Here is a 14,787-nt window from a genome sequence, read left to right as displayed (position 1 = left end):
AGTATAAATAGTTTATAAGATCATTATCCAAACACTTTAAAAATTAATTTAAAAAATAACACATAATAACTTATCAGCTCATAAAACAACTTATCAAATATAATAATTTATCAGCTACATGGACCAAGTCAAAATAGTTTCGTTTTGTGACTTCTTCGACCCTACACCTAGTGATAAACACCGAATGGGTCTTCTGCTGCCACGTGTCCTTTATTGTATTTTATAATATATTCCCCATTAAGGTTAATCTTTAGGGGTTTTAAAAAAATTGTAAAAATACGTGGTAGCAGAAGAACACCCGATATTTATTATGGGTGTAGAGTCAAAAGGAGACTTGGTTTATAAGTAATAGTCAACCAATGTTTTATGGATAGTCTTATAACATGAAATATATATCACATAATAAGTTTGTAAAATAAAAAAAATTAAATCTAAATTTTTGGTATTCGAAATCTAAAAATATTATTCCAAAGGAAGAAGAATGTATTTGATCAAATAAAAGGTATAGATAAATAAATAAAAAATATATATATAAAAAAAAAAAAAAAAAAAAAAAAAAGTGTAAAGAGGTGGAGAAGAGAGGTCAGTTGAAGTACGGAACACGAAAATTGAACCATGACCGGTTTTGCCGGAGCACACCTTAGCATAACGTTGTTCAATACTTTCCCCACAAGCACGATTTCACAAATATGAAGATTTAATTGCAAACTCCTCCCACTGCTGAATCGGAGTCGATCTTAAATCTCATCTAGGGTTTTTGTTTCAATTTCCACCATAATTTTGTTTCTATCATATGCTGTAAATGAAGCCGATAAGGCTTCCGGAGCCACCAGGCAGCCCTAAATCCACCGGCGGAGTGCCCGATATTTTCGAAGGCGGGGTTTACGGTATCATCCGCCGCGCCGTCATTATCGGCAACGGTTTTCCGGCGTCGGAGAACCAGAGCATCGGATTGGTTCGCGCCCTCGGGTTGTCTGAAAAGCAAACTTTCTATGTGAGTTTTTACTCCTCGAGTTCTCGTTTTTGAAGTGTTTGATGTTTTTGCATCTGAGTTTAGTTAGGAATTAGGAACTATTTCAATTCTGGGAGATGTTTAATTGAGAGTTGCAATCCATGTTTTAGGTTCTAGATTGTTCCCCAAAGTATGCGTGCATCTGATTGGTTTTGTCAGTGGATATTTTTGGTTGACTTCGATGATGTTACAATTCTATGGATGCTAGATATTTCTGCTTCTTTCGTAATGGATGATTAAGAATAGAAATTTATCGAACAGTTTGTTACATTTGGGATTACCGGTAGGATGAAGTGATATGCTTCCTTTTGTATTGTAGTTACGGATTTTTGTGAAAATATTTGTTAAAAAGTTCGGTATCATCGTTTTTGTGGTGGCAATCTGTCTTCTTTACCGTTGCATTCAACCATGTTTAAAAGTATGTATGGACCTATGTCATCTGCTATCTGATATAAGAAAAACCCATGCTTAATTTACTTTACAGAACCGTGTAATAATTTGGTTGTGTTGCATCTGTCTGATGCTTTGTGCTCTTCAGCGGGTTACGAGACCAACAGGAGGAGTCAATGAGTGGCTGCACTGGCTACCAGTTTCTGTCCATAAGAGGTTGTACTATATAATTAGCCGGATATATCGGTATTCAAGATTTTTGATTGCTACAAGAGCGAAGAAGCTATTACCTCAGCCAAGGGAGAATGGCGGCGGCATAGGTTTGTCATCAGTGTTGGAAGCTGATGTAAAGAACATTGTCAGAATGGCTAAAGAAACTTTCGAGAAGTAAGTTTTTCAGTCTCCCTCTTTCACTTGTGCAGAAAAAAAGATATTAAATCTATACCAAATCAATTTTATTTGTAGACTTGCGTTTTTCTCACGAGGCAAAAGGGCCATCGAAATTAAATTAATTTCAGGGCTACAACGTTATGGATTTTAAGAACGTATACACGAGTTGCTCAAGTAATGAACCAAGGTAGTCAAAATCGAGTTTTTAAGTGAAATCGGAGAGGGGTAGTAAAATCGGAAACGTAAAATCGGATCGTAAAATCGTAAGATTTTACATGTATTGTAAAATAAATATATTTAGTACTTACTACTTAGAAAACACCCGTAACACAAATAAAATAAGTCATAATATACATAAAATGTCCTAACAAATATAAAACATTCCAACATTAATTAAACATAGTCTAACATAAGATAACTGAAACTGACACTCACAACCGCTGGATGTTTTTTTAGCAGAAGAGAAGTATTTTCTTCTCGTCGTGATAGATTGTTATTTTAGGGCAGGGCTGAGCTTTATATATTCTGGATTATTTGGTAATTGGCTAAAAAATTTTAGTTAAAAAACTAAATTTATGAGGCCAAAATCCAAAATTTCAGCCCAATTGTTGACAAAAACCAAAATCGCCAAAATCGCACTAAAATCGTGTTTGTAACGATTTTAACGATTTTGAACGCGATTTCACACGATTTTAAGGCACCTGCGATTTTAGTGCGATCTTACTCCTTTTCAGTGTCTAAAATCTTAAAGTCTTACGATTTTACGATTTAGATCTCGATTTTAACTACATTGTAATGAACTATGCATTCTCACCCGAACATGTTAGGAAAATTTAATTTTAAATGCGTAATTTTCTGGGGGGTTTCGACTTGAAATTGCCTTTAGTTATAATCAATTAACTGCAATTGCCTTGTTGGTGGAGGTTGTGGGGGAAGGTGAGTGGAGGTTGTGTGGAGCAAATAAAAGGTAAAAGCCACCAGAAAGCAAATTTTTCTAACCAGGTGGTCGATCTAGATGGAAGTGACAGTTTGTTTTCTGCATTTTTTTTTGCAGACATTAGATGAATGGTCACATACCTTTTCACGTGACTTCAGACGACGAATAATGATTTTGATATTTATACATTTATGAAAATATTGTTGATGGAAATATCCATTTATTTTGGTTTTAAAGATTTCATTAACTATTTGGTTTGTAAAATTCATCAAACCATTACATTTGGAATATACCTGCCTCTGTAAAATGAGATTTATTCACATTTCTCTGTTTGTGATACTTGGGAGGAACTATTAATGCATTTCTTTTATGTTCATACATCACAAAGGATCTCTCTCTTATTTATTTTGAAACATGAGAAATAACATTTAACCTCTTCTCAGGGATGGTCCAGTACTCGTGGTTGCATCCGGCAGAGATACCATTTCAATTGCAAGCTCTATTAAACGATTAGCATCTGAAAATGTTTTCGTTGTCCAGGTTTGTACACTGCCCTTGTATTTGCAAACCCAGTCTTTTAACTGCTGTTTATTGACTTAAGAGTCTTTTAGGAGAAATAATGCAGTGATCAAATACTTTATAGATATATCCTCTTCTATCTAATTGATTTGAGGTTTATATCCAATCTATGAACTTTAAATTGCATGTTTGACGTAGGAGTCGAGTTGTGTTGTGTTGTGTTGTGTTGACATTGACATTAATTATCAGGACTATAATTTCCTGCTTTCTTATCTTAAAAGTGCCATTTTACTATAATTCATGCTTTTCATCGATATTTCTTATTTGAGTATGGTATGAAATGTAAATTATGATTAATTTTTCCAGGAAGTCTCTGACATGAAAATATTACATTTATGGACTTCAATAAATGCTTCATTTTTAATGTAATGCTAATTGTCAACAGTTAATCTGTTATACTCCATTTATTTCCCTTGATGACGCAGATTGCAGCTGTAGGTTTTTATGTTTCCCTCGGACTGAAAGTATATAGCCCAAAATCTACTTATGCCAATAATACATATATATGTATTTTATATGTATGTACGTGTGCATGTGCATTTATGCATGGACTGATGTATAGATGATTAGCATTTTTGTACAGACCGTATGTTTCATGTTCGTTGGCACATTTTCCATTTGTGGGAGGGGAAAAATATTTGCATCAACGTGTTATTAAAAAATGGCTTTGTCATGCCTTCTGTACTTTTTTTTTTACATTTTATATGAAAAAGGATTTATGACACTGCTATCATGTTTTTCCTTTCAGATTCAGCATCCAAGATCCCATTTGGATAGGTTCGATATGGTGATAACCCCACAACATGATTACTACCCGTTGACCCCTCATGCGCAGGAGCAGGTCCCTCGCTTTCTTCGGAAATGGATAACACCACAGGAACCTCCTAATGAGCATGTTGTATGTAGTTCTACACTTGTACTATAAACGCAAATATTTAGTCTATTTTTTCTTGCGGAGTGTTGTCACTGACTCCTTGTGATGCTTGATGTCATTCTAGGTCCTCACAGTAGGAGCACTTCATCAAGTAGATTCTGCTGCACTTCGTAGTGCGGCCAATGCCTGGCACGATGAATTCGCACCTTTGCCGAAGCCTTTGCTTGTTGTCAACATTGGAGGGCCTACAAGTAATCTTTCTTCATTTATCCTGGTCCATTTATTTTTTTTTTTGTAAAAAAGTTTACATAAAAATTGGTTAAGAATAATATTTCTGTGAATCCGTTAAATTGGTTAAGAATAATTGAATTTATAAAAATATGTGTTGAGTTCATTTGACCATTCATACATGATGTAGTTTTTATTTATTTATTAGCCAATGCCATAATTGATACAGTAAATTGAAATGCGTATTGGGCTCGTTACCATCTGTCTTTTATTCTAGTCGTGTATTCAGGGTATCATGTGAAAATTCAATGCTACAATAGAACCATTGTCCGTATTTTCTCTCCCTTTTTGCATAAAATTGTGTGTAAGGCATAAAATGCATCACCTTGTGTGATTGGATGGGACTCACCATCCGTCTTGGGTATTGGTCAAAGTGGATCAATATATGCCATAAATTCCTTCACTTGCTGTTGATGAAGTTATGAAATGATTGCCCTTGAAATTATCAAGAACTGTTTTGCAATCGATGACTTGCTTCCTTCTTTCTCTCAAATTATTTCTAGTTTTTTTTTTTTTTTTTTAAATTATTATTAGGTTCTATTTTAGCCGATCAGACAACATTTAGATTGCTGTTAATATTCATAGAGTTCTCTCTATTGACAGGGTACTGCAGATATAGCACAGACCTAGCAAAGCAACTGAGCGCGTCTTTGCACAATGTTCTCACAAGCTGCGGAAGTGTGAGAATATCTTTTTCAAGAAGGACACCAGAAAAGGTAAGAAAAACTCCACCTTCAATTTTTTTTATCTGATTTAAGCTCAACCGATGGATATAGTATCAAGTGTTTGCCCTTCTTTTCTCGACTATTCTGTTTACTGTTTGCTGGTAATTTTTTGTTGGCAGATATCTAATATGATAATCAAAGAACTCGGAACTCATCCCAAAATATACATATGGGATGGTGAAGGTACTTCGTTTTAACTTTTAACTGAACATGACAGATGATTCTTTTTAACTATATTTTAATAATTTACTGACGAGTGTATTTTTGTCAGAACCTAATCCACATATGGGACATCTAGCTTGGGCCGATGCTTTCATAGTCACTGCTGATTCAGTTAGTATGTTGAGCGAGGCTTGCAGCACAGGGTATGTCCGCTAGCATTTGTCGATGTTTTTCGGATGTGCACATGTCAAATATCTTACTCGACTTCCGGTGATTGCAGGAAACCTGTGTATGTTATTGGAGCCGAACACTGTACATGGAAGTTTGTGGAGTTCCATAAGAAGCTAAGGGAAAGAGGTCTGGTTCGACCATTTACAGGTCTTGAAGATGTAAGTGATATATAGCAGAAGTTGATAGATTTGGTGCTTCTGTGAAATATGCACCTTTTATATTGTTATGTTTTGAGCTTGATGAAGTCGGAAATTGACATATTTATTCTTTGCTGAATGTCAGTTATACCCAATTATTAGCAATTCGTCTTGTTGCTATGAAATGGATTAGCAAGTAAAATATGCTTTTATGCGTTCTTTATGGAAATTGTGTCAAAGATGCAAATAGAAGGACAAGATTTAATTTTTTCCGGTTGGCTTATTTTATTTTGCCGTTTATTTCAGATGTCGGAAAGCTGGAGTTACCCTCCTTTAAGTGATACTGCAGAGGCAGCAAATCAGGTGCATAAAGCAATTGCTGAGCGTGGATGGAGATTACGGCCATAGGAGGACACCATTCACTTTTGTCATTTTGGCTTTGGATAAATCTCGTCACCTAATTTGTTTTTGTAGTAGCGGCATATGTTCTTTTTTTCTAAGTTATAGCCTCCATAAAAAAAAAAGAAAAAGAACCACAGGTATATAATATATATCATATATGTGTTGTGTTGAGCTCGAGCAGCGGTTGCAATTCTTTAACCTTTTATGGGTTTTTTGGTACTTGTACAATAAATTCGAAAGATGAGCGATACCTTGAGTTGGCCTTTTCGATTATTTGAGATTTAAATTTTAAGTTTCTATAACCATAGCATTCTCAGTTTCCCCTATTTCATTGAGATGCATCGAATGTTTATATATCTCCCTTTTGACATATTTATTGTATCTATATATTGCGACATGCGTGAATAAAATCTCGTTTTTTTATTTCTTGTATAAATTTGTCAAGCCCAGATGAATGCTAATGAATGTATATACAATTTGCGAAGAGCTGCTATCGTCCAAATGATACCTATACCCCTGAGGTAGCAAAAATAACTTTAAGGTTCCTATACTATCGATAATTACAATCATCCCCTGAAACATTGTTAGAAACCCTAACAGAATAATGATTGGATAAGTTAATCCGTTAGGATTTTAACGGACTATTAGCTTCAGGAGATTTATAAATTTTCGTGTATGGCAGCATTAACGAAATAAATATAGTGCATATCGGTTCCCATGATATGAAATCTTTACTCCGGTAACTGTTTCAGGGGTGTGGCTGTAATTACTAATACCACATGGACCTTAAAGTTATTTTAATATACTTTAGAAGTGTAAGTGTAATTTACCCAATTATAAAAGAAATGAAATACTTGCATATATATTATTAAGGAGAAATACAATCTGTACTATGTAGTGCTTCAATTATGTAAAAAGAGTAATGCAACAACTTGGTACTTTGATACTAAAATAAAAGGTTTGGAATCCTAGGTTAAGGTGGAGCTAGTTAGCACTAATTAGCAACAACTCCTCCAACTTATTAGGTACAAACAAAACCTACTCCTCCATAATCAAAAAACACTAATCAATACTTAATCAAACTGCTCCTCCAATTCTCCCATCTATAAATTCCTTAACCCCACCACACTTGTTTCTCATCACAAAAACACACACACACACACACACACAATCATTATCACATTCGACAAGAATATATAATTCAGCAACCTCGGAGTCGAGAACCGATGGATTCCACAAAGAGCACCGAAGAAACCGCTATCAACATTCCCCGCGAGTCGAGCTCCACTAAACACAAAATTGCTGTTGCCGCCGTGAAGGCGGTGGCAACTCCACACAAGCGGGGCGGCATGAAAAGAGGAGTGGCCATCTTCGACTTTATTCTGAGGATATGCGCACTTGCCGCTGCTTTGGCCGCCACCGCCACCATGGGAACCACCGACCAAACGCTTCCTTTCTTCACTCAGTTCTTCCAGTTTCAAGCCAGCTACGACGACCTCCCCACCTTCACGTATCTATCTTATAATCCTCCATAACTATATATATGGACACGTATACAATACACTTTCTCATGCATGCATGTATTCGAATCCGTTAATATTTGTAATGAATCGCAGGTTCTTCGTGATAGCGAACGCTATTGCGAGCGGCTACTTGGTACTATCCTTGCCTTTCTCCATTGTTGCCATTGTCCGTCCACATGTAACTGGAGTGAAGCTTCTCCTCCTCATCCTTGACACAGTAAGATAACACCACTATATACATATATAATAGTAGTGCAAACTTCATTGCGGCCTTTTAACAAACACTTGTCGTGCAGGTGCTGGTGGCGTTCACTACTGCTGCGGCAGCTTCGGCGGCGGCCATTGTGTACCTGGCACACAACGGGAATTCGAACACAAACTGGTTCGCCATTTGCCAGCAGTTCAACGACTTCTGCCAGCGTACTAGCGGCGCCGTGGTGGCTTCCTTCATTGCCGCGGCCATCTTTATATTCTTGGTTGTGCTTTCTGCTGTGGCTCTTCGCAGGCACTGAGATTCAGACGATATATATATATATATATATATATATATATATATATATATATATATATATATATATGGGAGTTCTCTATTTGCAGTTATCTGATCAAAGTGTATTACTGTACATACGTTGTGCGCGTGTTTACAGTTGCGTGATTTGGAGTGTGAGAGTTTAAAATGCTTTTCATTTGGTTGAAGAAATGATGTAATTTGTACTATTTGGTGTTGTTATATTGAAGAAATCTTTAGTGTATCTTTTGGAATTAAATTAAGACCGTTTCACTAATAATCATAATTGAATTTTTATCAAGTAAGAGATTTTATACTCAAATTCAATATAATAACAAAATTTAACAAATTTAATAGGAGAATTAATTTAGTGGGACTGAATATGTTACTAAACTAAATAATTAATTAGTCTAGAAATTAATCCCATCAATTCGAACTAATTTGATATAGAGAACCGAACAAGTTCTAACAGTTACTTAAAAAGAGAGAAAAAAAAGAACAAATTACGGTCAACTCTCTAGGTAAACTCAAATAATAAAACAACCATTATTGTTCGCATTACATCCACCCCTTTCATTGTATCAAAATTGGATTTTGATTTTGCTTGATTGGATTCAGTCGACATAATCCAATCCAATCAAAATAGGATTTTGATAAATAATTTCTTTGAATTATTTGAAGGCACCGATTCGTTCTGAAACCGCATTGACAGCATCATCTACTATTGTCCTAGCTCGTCGGAGAGCTAGATTTGCCTCAATTATTTGTCTCTTCCTTCCGCTTTTCTCGAATTAGCTTATGTTATTTCAACTATTACATTTCAAATTTACATACCGAATGAATGAATGTGTTTTCAAAGTTAAAAGTGATGGTTGTAATTATCAAAATATAAAGGATTGTTTCGTAATTTAAGTTAATCTCATGGGTAACTGTAATTTGCCAAAAAAAAAAAAAAAAGGGGCCCGAAAAATGTTTGGTAGACCAAAGGCCTCAAACAAAGGACCGACTCGGGCATTTCTTCATACACTTTGTGAACACATATAAATAATGAAATGTGTATAAAATTAAAAAATAAAAAATAATATATGCTATTGAAAATCAGTCTTCCTGCTTTTTGGTTTTTTCTCTTCTACTCAAAATCCCATTCACAACTGTTTCACCGTATAGCTGCTGCTGCTTTTCAGTAGTTCTAGAGAGAGAAAGTGAGTGAGGATGTCTCACAACGGGAAATTGATGCCGAACTTGGACGAGAAGAGCACCAAGCTACTGAATTTGACGGTGCTGCAGAGAACTGATCCCTTTGTTGAAGAAATTCTCATCACCGCTGCTCACGTCACCTTCTACGAATTCAACATCGACAACAGCCAATGGGTATGTCATCGCCGATACATACATACACACACATATATATAATTGTGTGCGTGTGTGTATTTATGAAAGCTGAAAGTGTAGATTGTATTTAATTTTATTTTTTTGAGGTATTTATTTACCAGTGATGGTTTGTTGTTGGCAGAGCCGGAAGGATGTGGAAGGTTCTCTATTTGTTGTGAAAAGGTGAGGGCATTTTGGGCTTTTGTGAGGTTTTGCTTTTTCATTTTCTGTTGATTTTGAATTTTCTGGAATGTTGGCACGATTTTAGTTCTTTAGATTGCTTTGAAGTTTGGGATGTGGTTTATTTACAGTGAGTAATGCAGTTTTTACTTTTGTTATATAGCGTTGTTTTATTGCTGTTTCAGGAATACTCAACCGCGTTTCCAGTTTATAGTAATGAATCGTCGCAATACTGGTTAGTCGCTCCATTTCTTTGCGTCTCTTTGAATTATATTAGAATTAGGGTATCGATATTGTTTACGATTTGGAGAAAGAATTGATGATTCGGCAAATGATGGTTCTTAGGTGAAACAATTCTTAGAACACTGACAATTGAAGAAGGATGCATATATATAATTTTAATTACATTCATAATGATCGAGAGACGTTTTTCTTCTGTTTGGCATGGGATGGAAGAAATATTAGTCTTATTTTTATTATGATGCCAACATCCAACAAATATATGTATATACACGAACTGGTTGCGTTTGTGGTTTATAAACAAGCAAAGTTTGGCAAGCTACTTGCTATACAAGAGTGAATTAAAGGGTCAGTACATTTTTGAGGATTGGTCTTAAGATCTTATGCACTCGTTTGGTCTATAGTATTGGTTTCCTCTAGGCTCTTGTTGAAAGGTAACCCATATTCAAATGTTCTGTTTCAATCACCTTACTGAACGGATTTTCTGTGGTGGTAAACTTATTTCATTAAATCCTGCAGAAGTTGATAGATTGCAGTGATGTTGTTTCCGGTGAAACCCTTTTGGGGAGAAAAATAAGTACTCTGTTGATTGAATAATTGAAAAATAGAAAAGTTTTAATCAATGGTTTCCATAGTGGTACGGCTTTTCCAAACAAAGAATCTTGCCATCATGGTAGATTTATCTTCCTAAGGGTTGAATAGCCTCGTCGCCGACATGAAATCATATTTTTTTTCTAATAGACTACATATCATTCAGATTAAGCGATGATTTGCATTAATATTTACTGTCCTCCTGTAGTCGAAGGTCTGATTGGTACTGTAAACAGATAATCTGGTGGAGAATCTATTGGGAGATTTCGAGTATGAACTGCAGGTCCCATATTTGTTGTACCGAAATGCGTCGCAAGAGGTAAATGGGATATGGTTCTACAATGCCCATGAGTGCGAAGAGGTTGGAAATTTATTTAGCAGGTTGGTGTGTTAATTGGTATAATCAAAGTTTGTGATAATCGTCTTCTTTCCATGCATGTCTTTATTTGTTCTCGCATGAGGCTATTATGCTATTGAAACATAAAATAAATGAATGAGGTTGACTTGGGTGACGATGATTGATTGTTGTAACGCTGGATATTTGACTAATTTCTGTGGCAGATTTTATCTACTTTAATTTTTCAATTACTGTTATTTATACGATGGCTAAGTAAGGTCATGTGCCATCAACAGTCACCATTGAGGTAGTGATCCAAATGACGCTGCTGGAAAATGCAATGTCAATGTTCTAGATTTTCTTTGATCTCACAAGTTTAGTACCATTGCAAGTAGTACAGATAAGAAAATTTAATGCCTGGGAATAACAAAAGTAATGCAGTAAAAAGTTGAAAAAGAGTCGAGGCTCAGAATGTCAAACTTGGTCCATATTTTTAAATGAAAATGCCATTTAAGTGTTGGATCTTCTTCTTACGTTCTATTTTGACACGCGAAGTTTTTCAATACACTGGTTGAAATTGAGTTAGGTATAGGAAATTTGGTGGATACTTAAACCCTTTTGTCTCTAGGACTCCAACTGTTTGCGGTTAGATTGCCATACTTTGAAATGCTAAGATAGCAAAGTTTGAAGGAGAATAGAATGAACAAACTTTTGAGTTTACTGAGGTTCATTTTAGATAGAAAAGTACTCATGTTATACTTTCTTCTCACATGAGTCATTTAATATTGGTATGTGCATTTTAGTTACGATATTCTATTTCAACAGTTATTTATTACTTTAATGATGTGGCTGTATTTGTTACTAGGATACTTAATGCATATTCCAAGGTGCCTACGAAGTCAAAAGTATCTCCTACGAAAAGGTAAATCTTGTCAGTCGCATTGGTGCTGAATCAATCAAGTAGAGGAATAATTCATGTTTGGTAACTAATCTCGAACAATTTGGAATTAACATGCAGAATATTTGTTCTTTTATCAGTGGACCTGTTGTACCATTGATCTAGTACATAATTTTACATGTCAGTAGACATCGTATACTACATGGAGTTATTTCTAGAAGAGGTTAGATCTATAATCTTGGTGGTTTTGGAACTGTAACAAGATCAGGATCTTTACTTGTCATGTATACATCACATCGGGGCTTCTAGCTATTTGTTGTTATATTCGTTTTAGATTAATTGAGAAGTTCAGCCACATAGTTAATTTCTGATTTTGGTGGTACTGGGAGTCAAAGAATTAGAATGCTAGCCACTTGCCCTTTACTTCCTGTACTCCAAGAACTTAACCCTATAACGACTTAATCAATGAACTTAATCAATGAACTCTCTTTATCACCACAATCCCATGTCTGCTGTGGGAAAACATATGGCTATCGCACAAAAGATTTAACTATTGCTTAATAATATTAGTCTAGATACATATATTTGATATGCTATCAGTTCTATGCATGCATCTTTTTATTCTCTGTTGTTTCTAGCCCTTTGTTAAAGAGAGAATATGAGTCCTTTTCTATCGCTTTTTATAGTGACTTTGAAGAACTGGAAGCAGTTCCAACAATGACAGAGATGGATAGTTCCCTAGAGACACCACCTTCTGCGACATCCAGTGTTGCGGATGTACGCGATGATCGATCTTTTGTGAATTTCTTCAGTGTATGTTTTCTTCTTCCCTTTCTCTATCTTAGTTTGTCTTGTTTCTCTAGTAGACAGCTGATATGCCATTATTCCAGTGCTAGTTGACTTGTCAAGGAAGAAGTTTAGGCCGTTAAACTTATTTCTGTATCCATTCTGTTTCTTTTTGGCTCATCTCTGGACTCGAGTCATTAGATTGTTTGGACCGATGCTATAGACTTCATGATAAATGTTACCTGTTAAAGTTGATCGTAGTTTTGTGCTTTCCCGAAACAGTTGAGATAAGGATGCATAGGCTGATAGATGTTATTATTTAATTGTTAAGTTTGCCTGCAAATACTAAGTTTGTTAATTGCATCGTAATAAGGAGGGGTAGAATATTGTTTTTCTTGGGTCTCTACTGAAATACAAAGGTGCAACCATAGTAGAAGTTGGTGTGCTCTGTTTTATGCCAAGTATTATGTAAATCTTCAAGTTGTGTAATGTGAAACTGTTAAGGAATGGATTCCCATTGAAAAATAGGCTTCTTGTAATTTTTTACTTCCAATCTATATTAGAATATCTATTTGACATTCAATTTGTTTATTTCTTATGAAATGTAATTGACTATACAACTTGTAATTTCTTTTACGGTGAACTTGACTACTGAAAATTGAATCCATGCAGACTGCTATGAATGCTGGAAATTTTCATGACGTTGCAACTACTGGGCAGCCATACCACTCCACAGCAAATGTTATTTCTGCTTATCCACAGATTGCTACTCTGCCCACTTCACTAACAGCTCAAACACCAAATACTGTATCTAATTCTACCTCTATAATGTCTATTCTTGAAAACCCTGAATCGAATACTGTTAGTACTACACGTTCAACTGATCTGGTGAAGCCGTCAACGTTCTTTGGCCCACCTCCTTCGACTTCTCCGTTGATTATGCCTCCTATAACTTTATCTGTCCCTACTGCCCCTCCTCTAAATCCTCCTGGAAATATCCAACGACCTTATGGTACACCTTTGCTTCAGCCTTTTCCACCACCAACACCGCCACCATCACTCACTCCAGCTATGGTTCCTCCACAAACGTACGGGCCTGTTTTGAGCAGAGAAAAAGTTGCACAAGCACTTCAAATGCTTGTTAAGGTATGAACTTGGATTGTCCGTCTCCAGTTGTTTAACTGCAAAATTTTGTGAATGTGATTTCTGAGTTTTCACGATAGTTAAGTAGGTGTATCATTCTCTGGTTTGCTGTGATTACTGTTAGTTGGTTGGTTAAAGTCTCTGAGATTGGCATTTCATGCTCAAACCACGCGTAAGCTTTTTGAGTGGGCAACAGACTATAAAGCACATATTGTAGCTAACGGATATGTGATAAATCAATTTAAAAGTGACTGCGAACTTTTATGCGGTCGCTTCAGGTGCCTTCTTAATCAAGTCATCGCATTAATATTTGCTGGGTATAATGTGCATGCAAGACTTCTCTTTTCTGAAATTGATTTAGAGATTCACCTGCATTATGCATATCTCAGTCTTCCACTATAGCTACTATATAGTTAGAGTTAATTATTTGTTTATTTAGTAAGATTATGTGATATACTTCTTCCACTGTACTATATTATTCCAGTCTTTATTTAAGATACTTCAATGCCATTGTGATCTCATGTGCATAAATTTGTGTGGTTAGGATAATCAATTCATCGACATGGTTTACCAAGCAGTGCTGAATGCGCACGAGTCACGATGAATCTGGAGGAAAGTTGTTGTACCTCTCTGCAAACTGAAATGTGCCAAGTCGCACAATGTATAGAGTGAACTATGCAGGAAATCAGTTGTGTACATTTTTCGTGGATATCGTGGTTGAGTTAGCATGTTTATAATGGAGTCATTAGTACACCGGTGTTTTCATTTTTTTTCTTTTTTTCTTTTTTTGTTTTACGAAAAGAAAAGAAACTTTATCTTTTAGCAAGTTAACATTTGAAGTTTCTGTACCAGATTGTGTGCCCTTTTTTTTTAATGTCAAATCCCTGGTAATGATTCTTCGTGTGGTTTCCAAACAGTCCAATATGATTTCTGCTATATGTCGAGATATATATATATATATATATATATATATATATATATATATATATATATATATATATATATATATATATATATATATATATGTTTGGGGAAAACGTAAAACTACTGCATTTTGAAAGAAACCGTGGATTTCCATGTCAT

The 14,787-nt window shown here is 35.4% G+C and overlaps 3 protein-coding genes across 3 annotated transcripts; all 3 read left to right on the top strand.

The window, feature by feature from the left end:
- Nucleotides 1-514: 514 nt before the first annotated feature.
- Nucleotides 515-6,429, top strand: LOC105959051 (mitochondrial fission protein ELM1). Its single transcript, XM_012983072.2, has 10 exons — nucleotides 515-994; nucleotides 1,551-1,789; nucleotides 3,173-3,269; nucleotides 4,057-4,206; nucleotides 4,307-4,433; nucleotides 5,074-5,186; nucleotides 5,315-5,378; nucleotides 5,467-5,560; nucleotides 5,638-5,746; nucleotides 6,032-6,429. The coding sequence occupies exons 1-10, from the start codon at nucleotides 803-805 to the stop codon at nucleotides 6,131-6,133; spliced, it is 1,287 nt and encodes a 428-aa protein (XP_012838526.2). The 5' UTR covers nucleotides 515-802; the 3' UTR covers nucleotides 6,134-6,429.
- Nucleotides 6,430-7,315: 886 nt separating this feature from the next.
- Nucleotides 7,316-8,222, top strand: LOC105958852 (casparian strip membrane protein 3). The gene is given in 3 exon segments (NM_001425511.1): nucleotides 7,316-7,637; nucleotides 7,744-7,867; nucleotides 7,947-8,222. Coding segments are annotated over 3 exon segments (624 nt in total). The 5' UTR covers nucleotides 7,316-7,353; the 3' UTR covers nucleotides 8,163-8,222.
- A 940-nt stretch (nucleotides 8,223-9,162) lies between these two features.
- On the top strand, nucleotides 9,163-14,603 carry LOC105959050 (mRNA-decapping enzyme-like protein). The gene is made up of 8 exons (XM_012983071.2): nucleotides 9,163-9,529; nucleotides 9,672-9,712; nucleotides 9,895-9,944; nucleotides 10,777-10,921; nucleotides 11,743-11,799; nucleotides 12,462-12,588; nucleotides 13,234-13,707; nucleotides 14,249-14,603. The coding sequence occupies exons 1-8, from the start codon at nucleotides 9,371-9,373 to the stop codon at nucleotides 14,306-14,308; spliced, it is 1,113 nt and encodes a 370-aa protein (XP_012838525.1). The 5' UTR covers nucleotides 9,163-9,370; the 3' UTR covers nucleotides 14,309-14,603.
- The last annotated feature ends 184 nt before the right edge of the window (nucleotides 14,604-14,787 follow it).

The sequence above is a fragment of the Erythranthe guttata genome, chromosome 14, assembly GCF_056151865.1.
Source record: "Erythranthe guttata isolate IM_541 chromosome 14, IM_541, whole genome shotgun sequence".
In the NCBI taxonomy this organism is placed as follows: domain Eukaryota; kingdom Viridiplantae; phylum Streptophyta; class Magnoliopsida; order Lamiales; family Phrymaceae; genus Erythranthe; species Erythranthe guttata.
The sequence above is the reverse complement of the archived record's forward strand: the minus strand, read 5'-3'. Positions and strand labels throughout refer to the sequence as shown.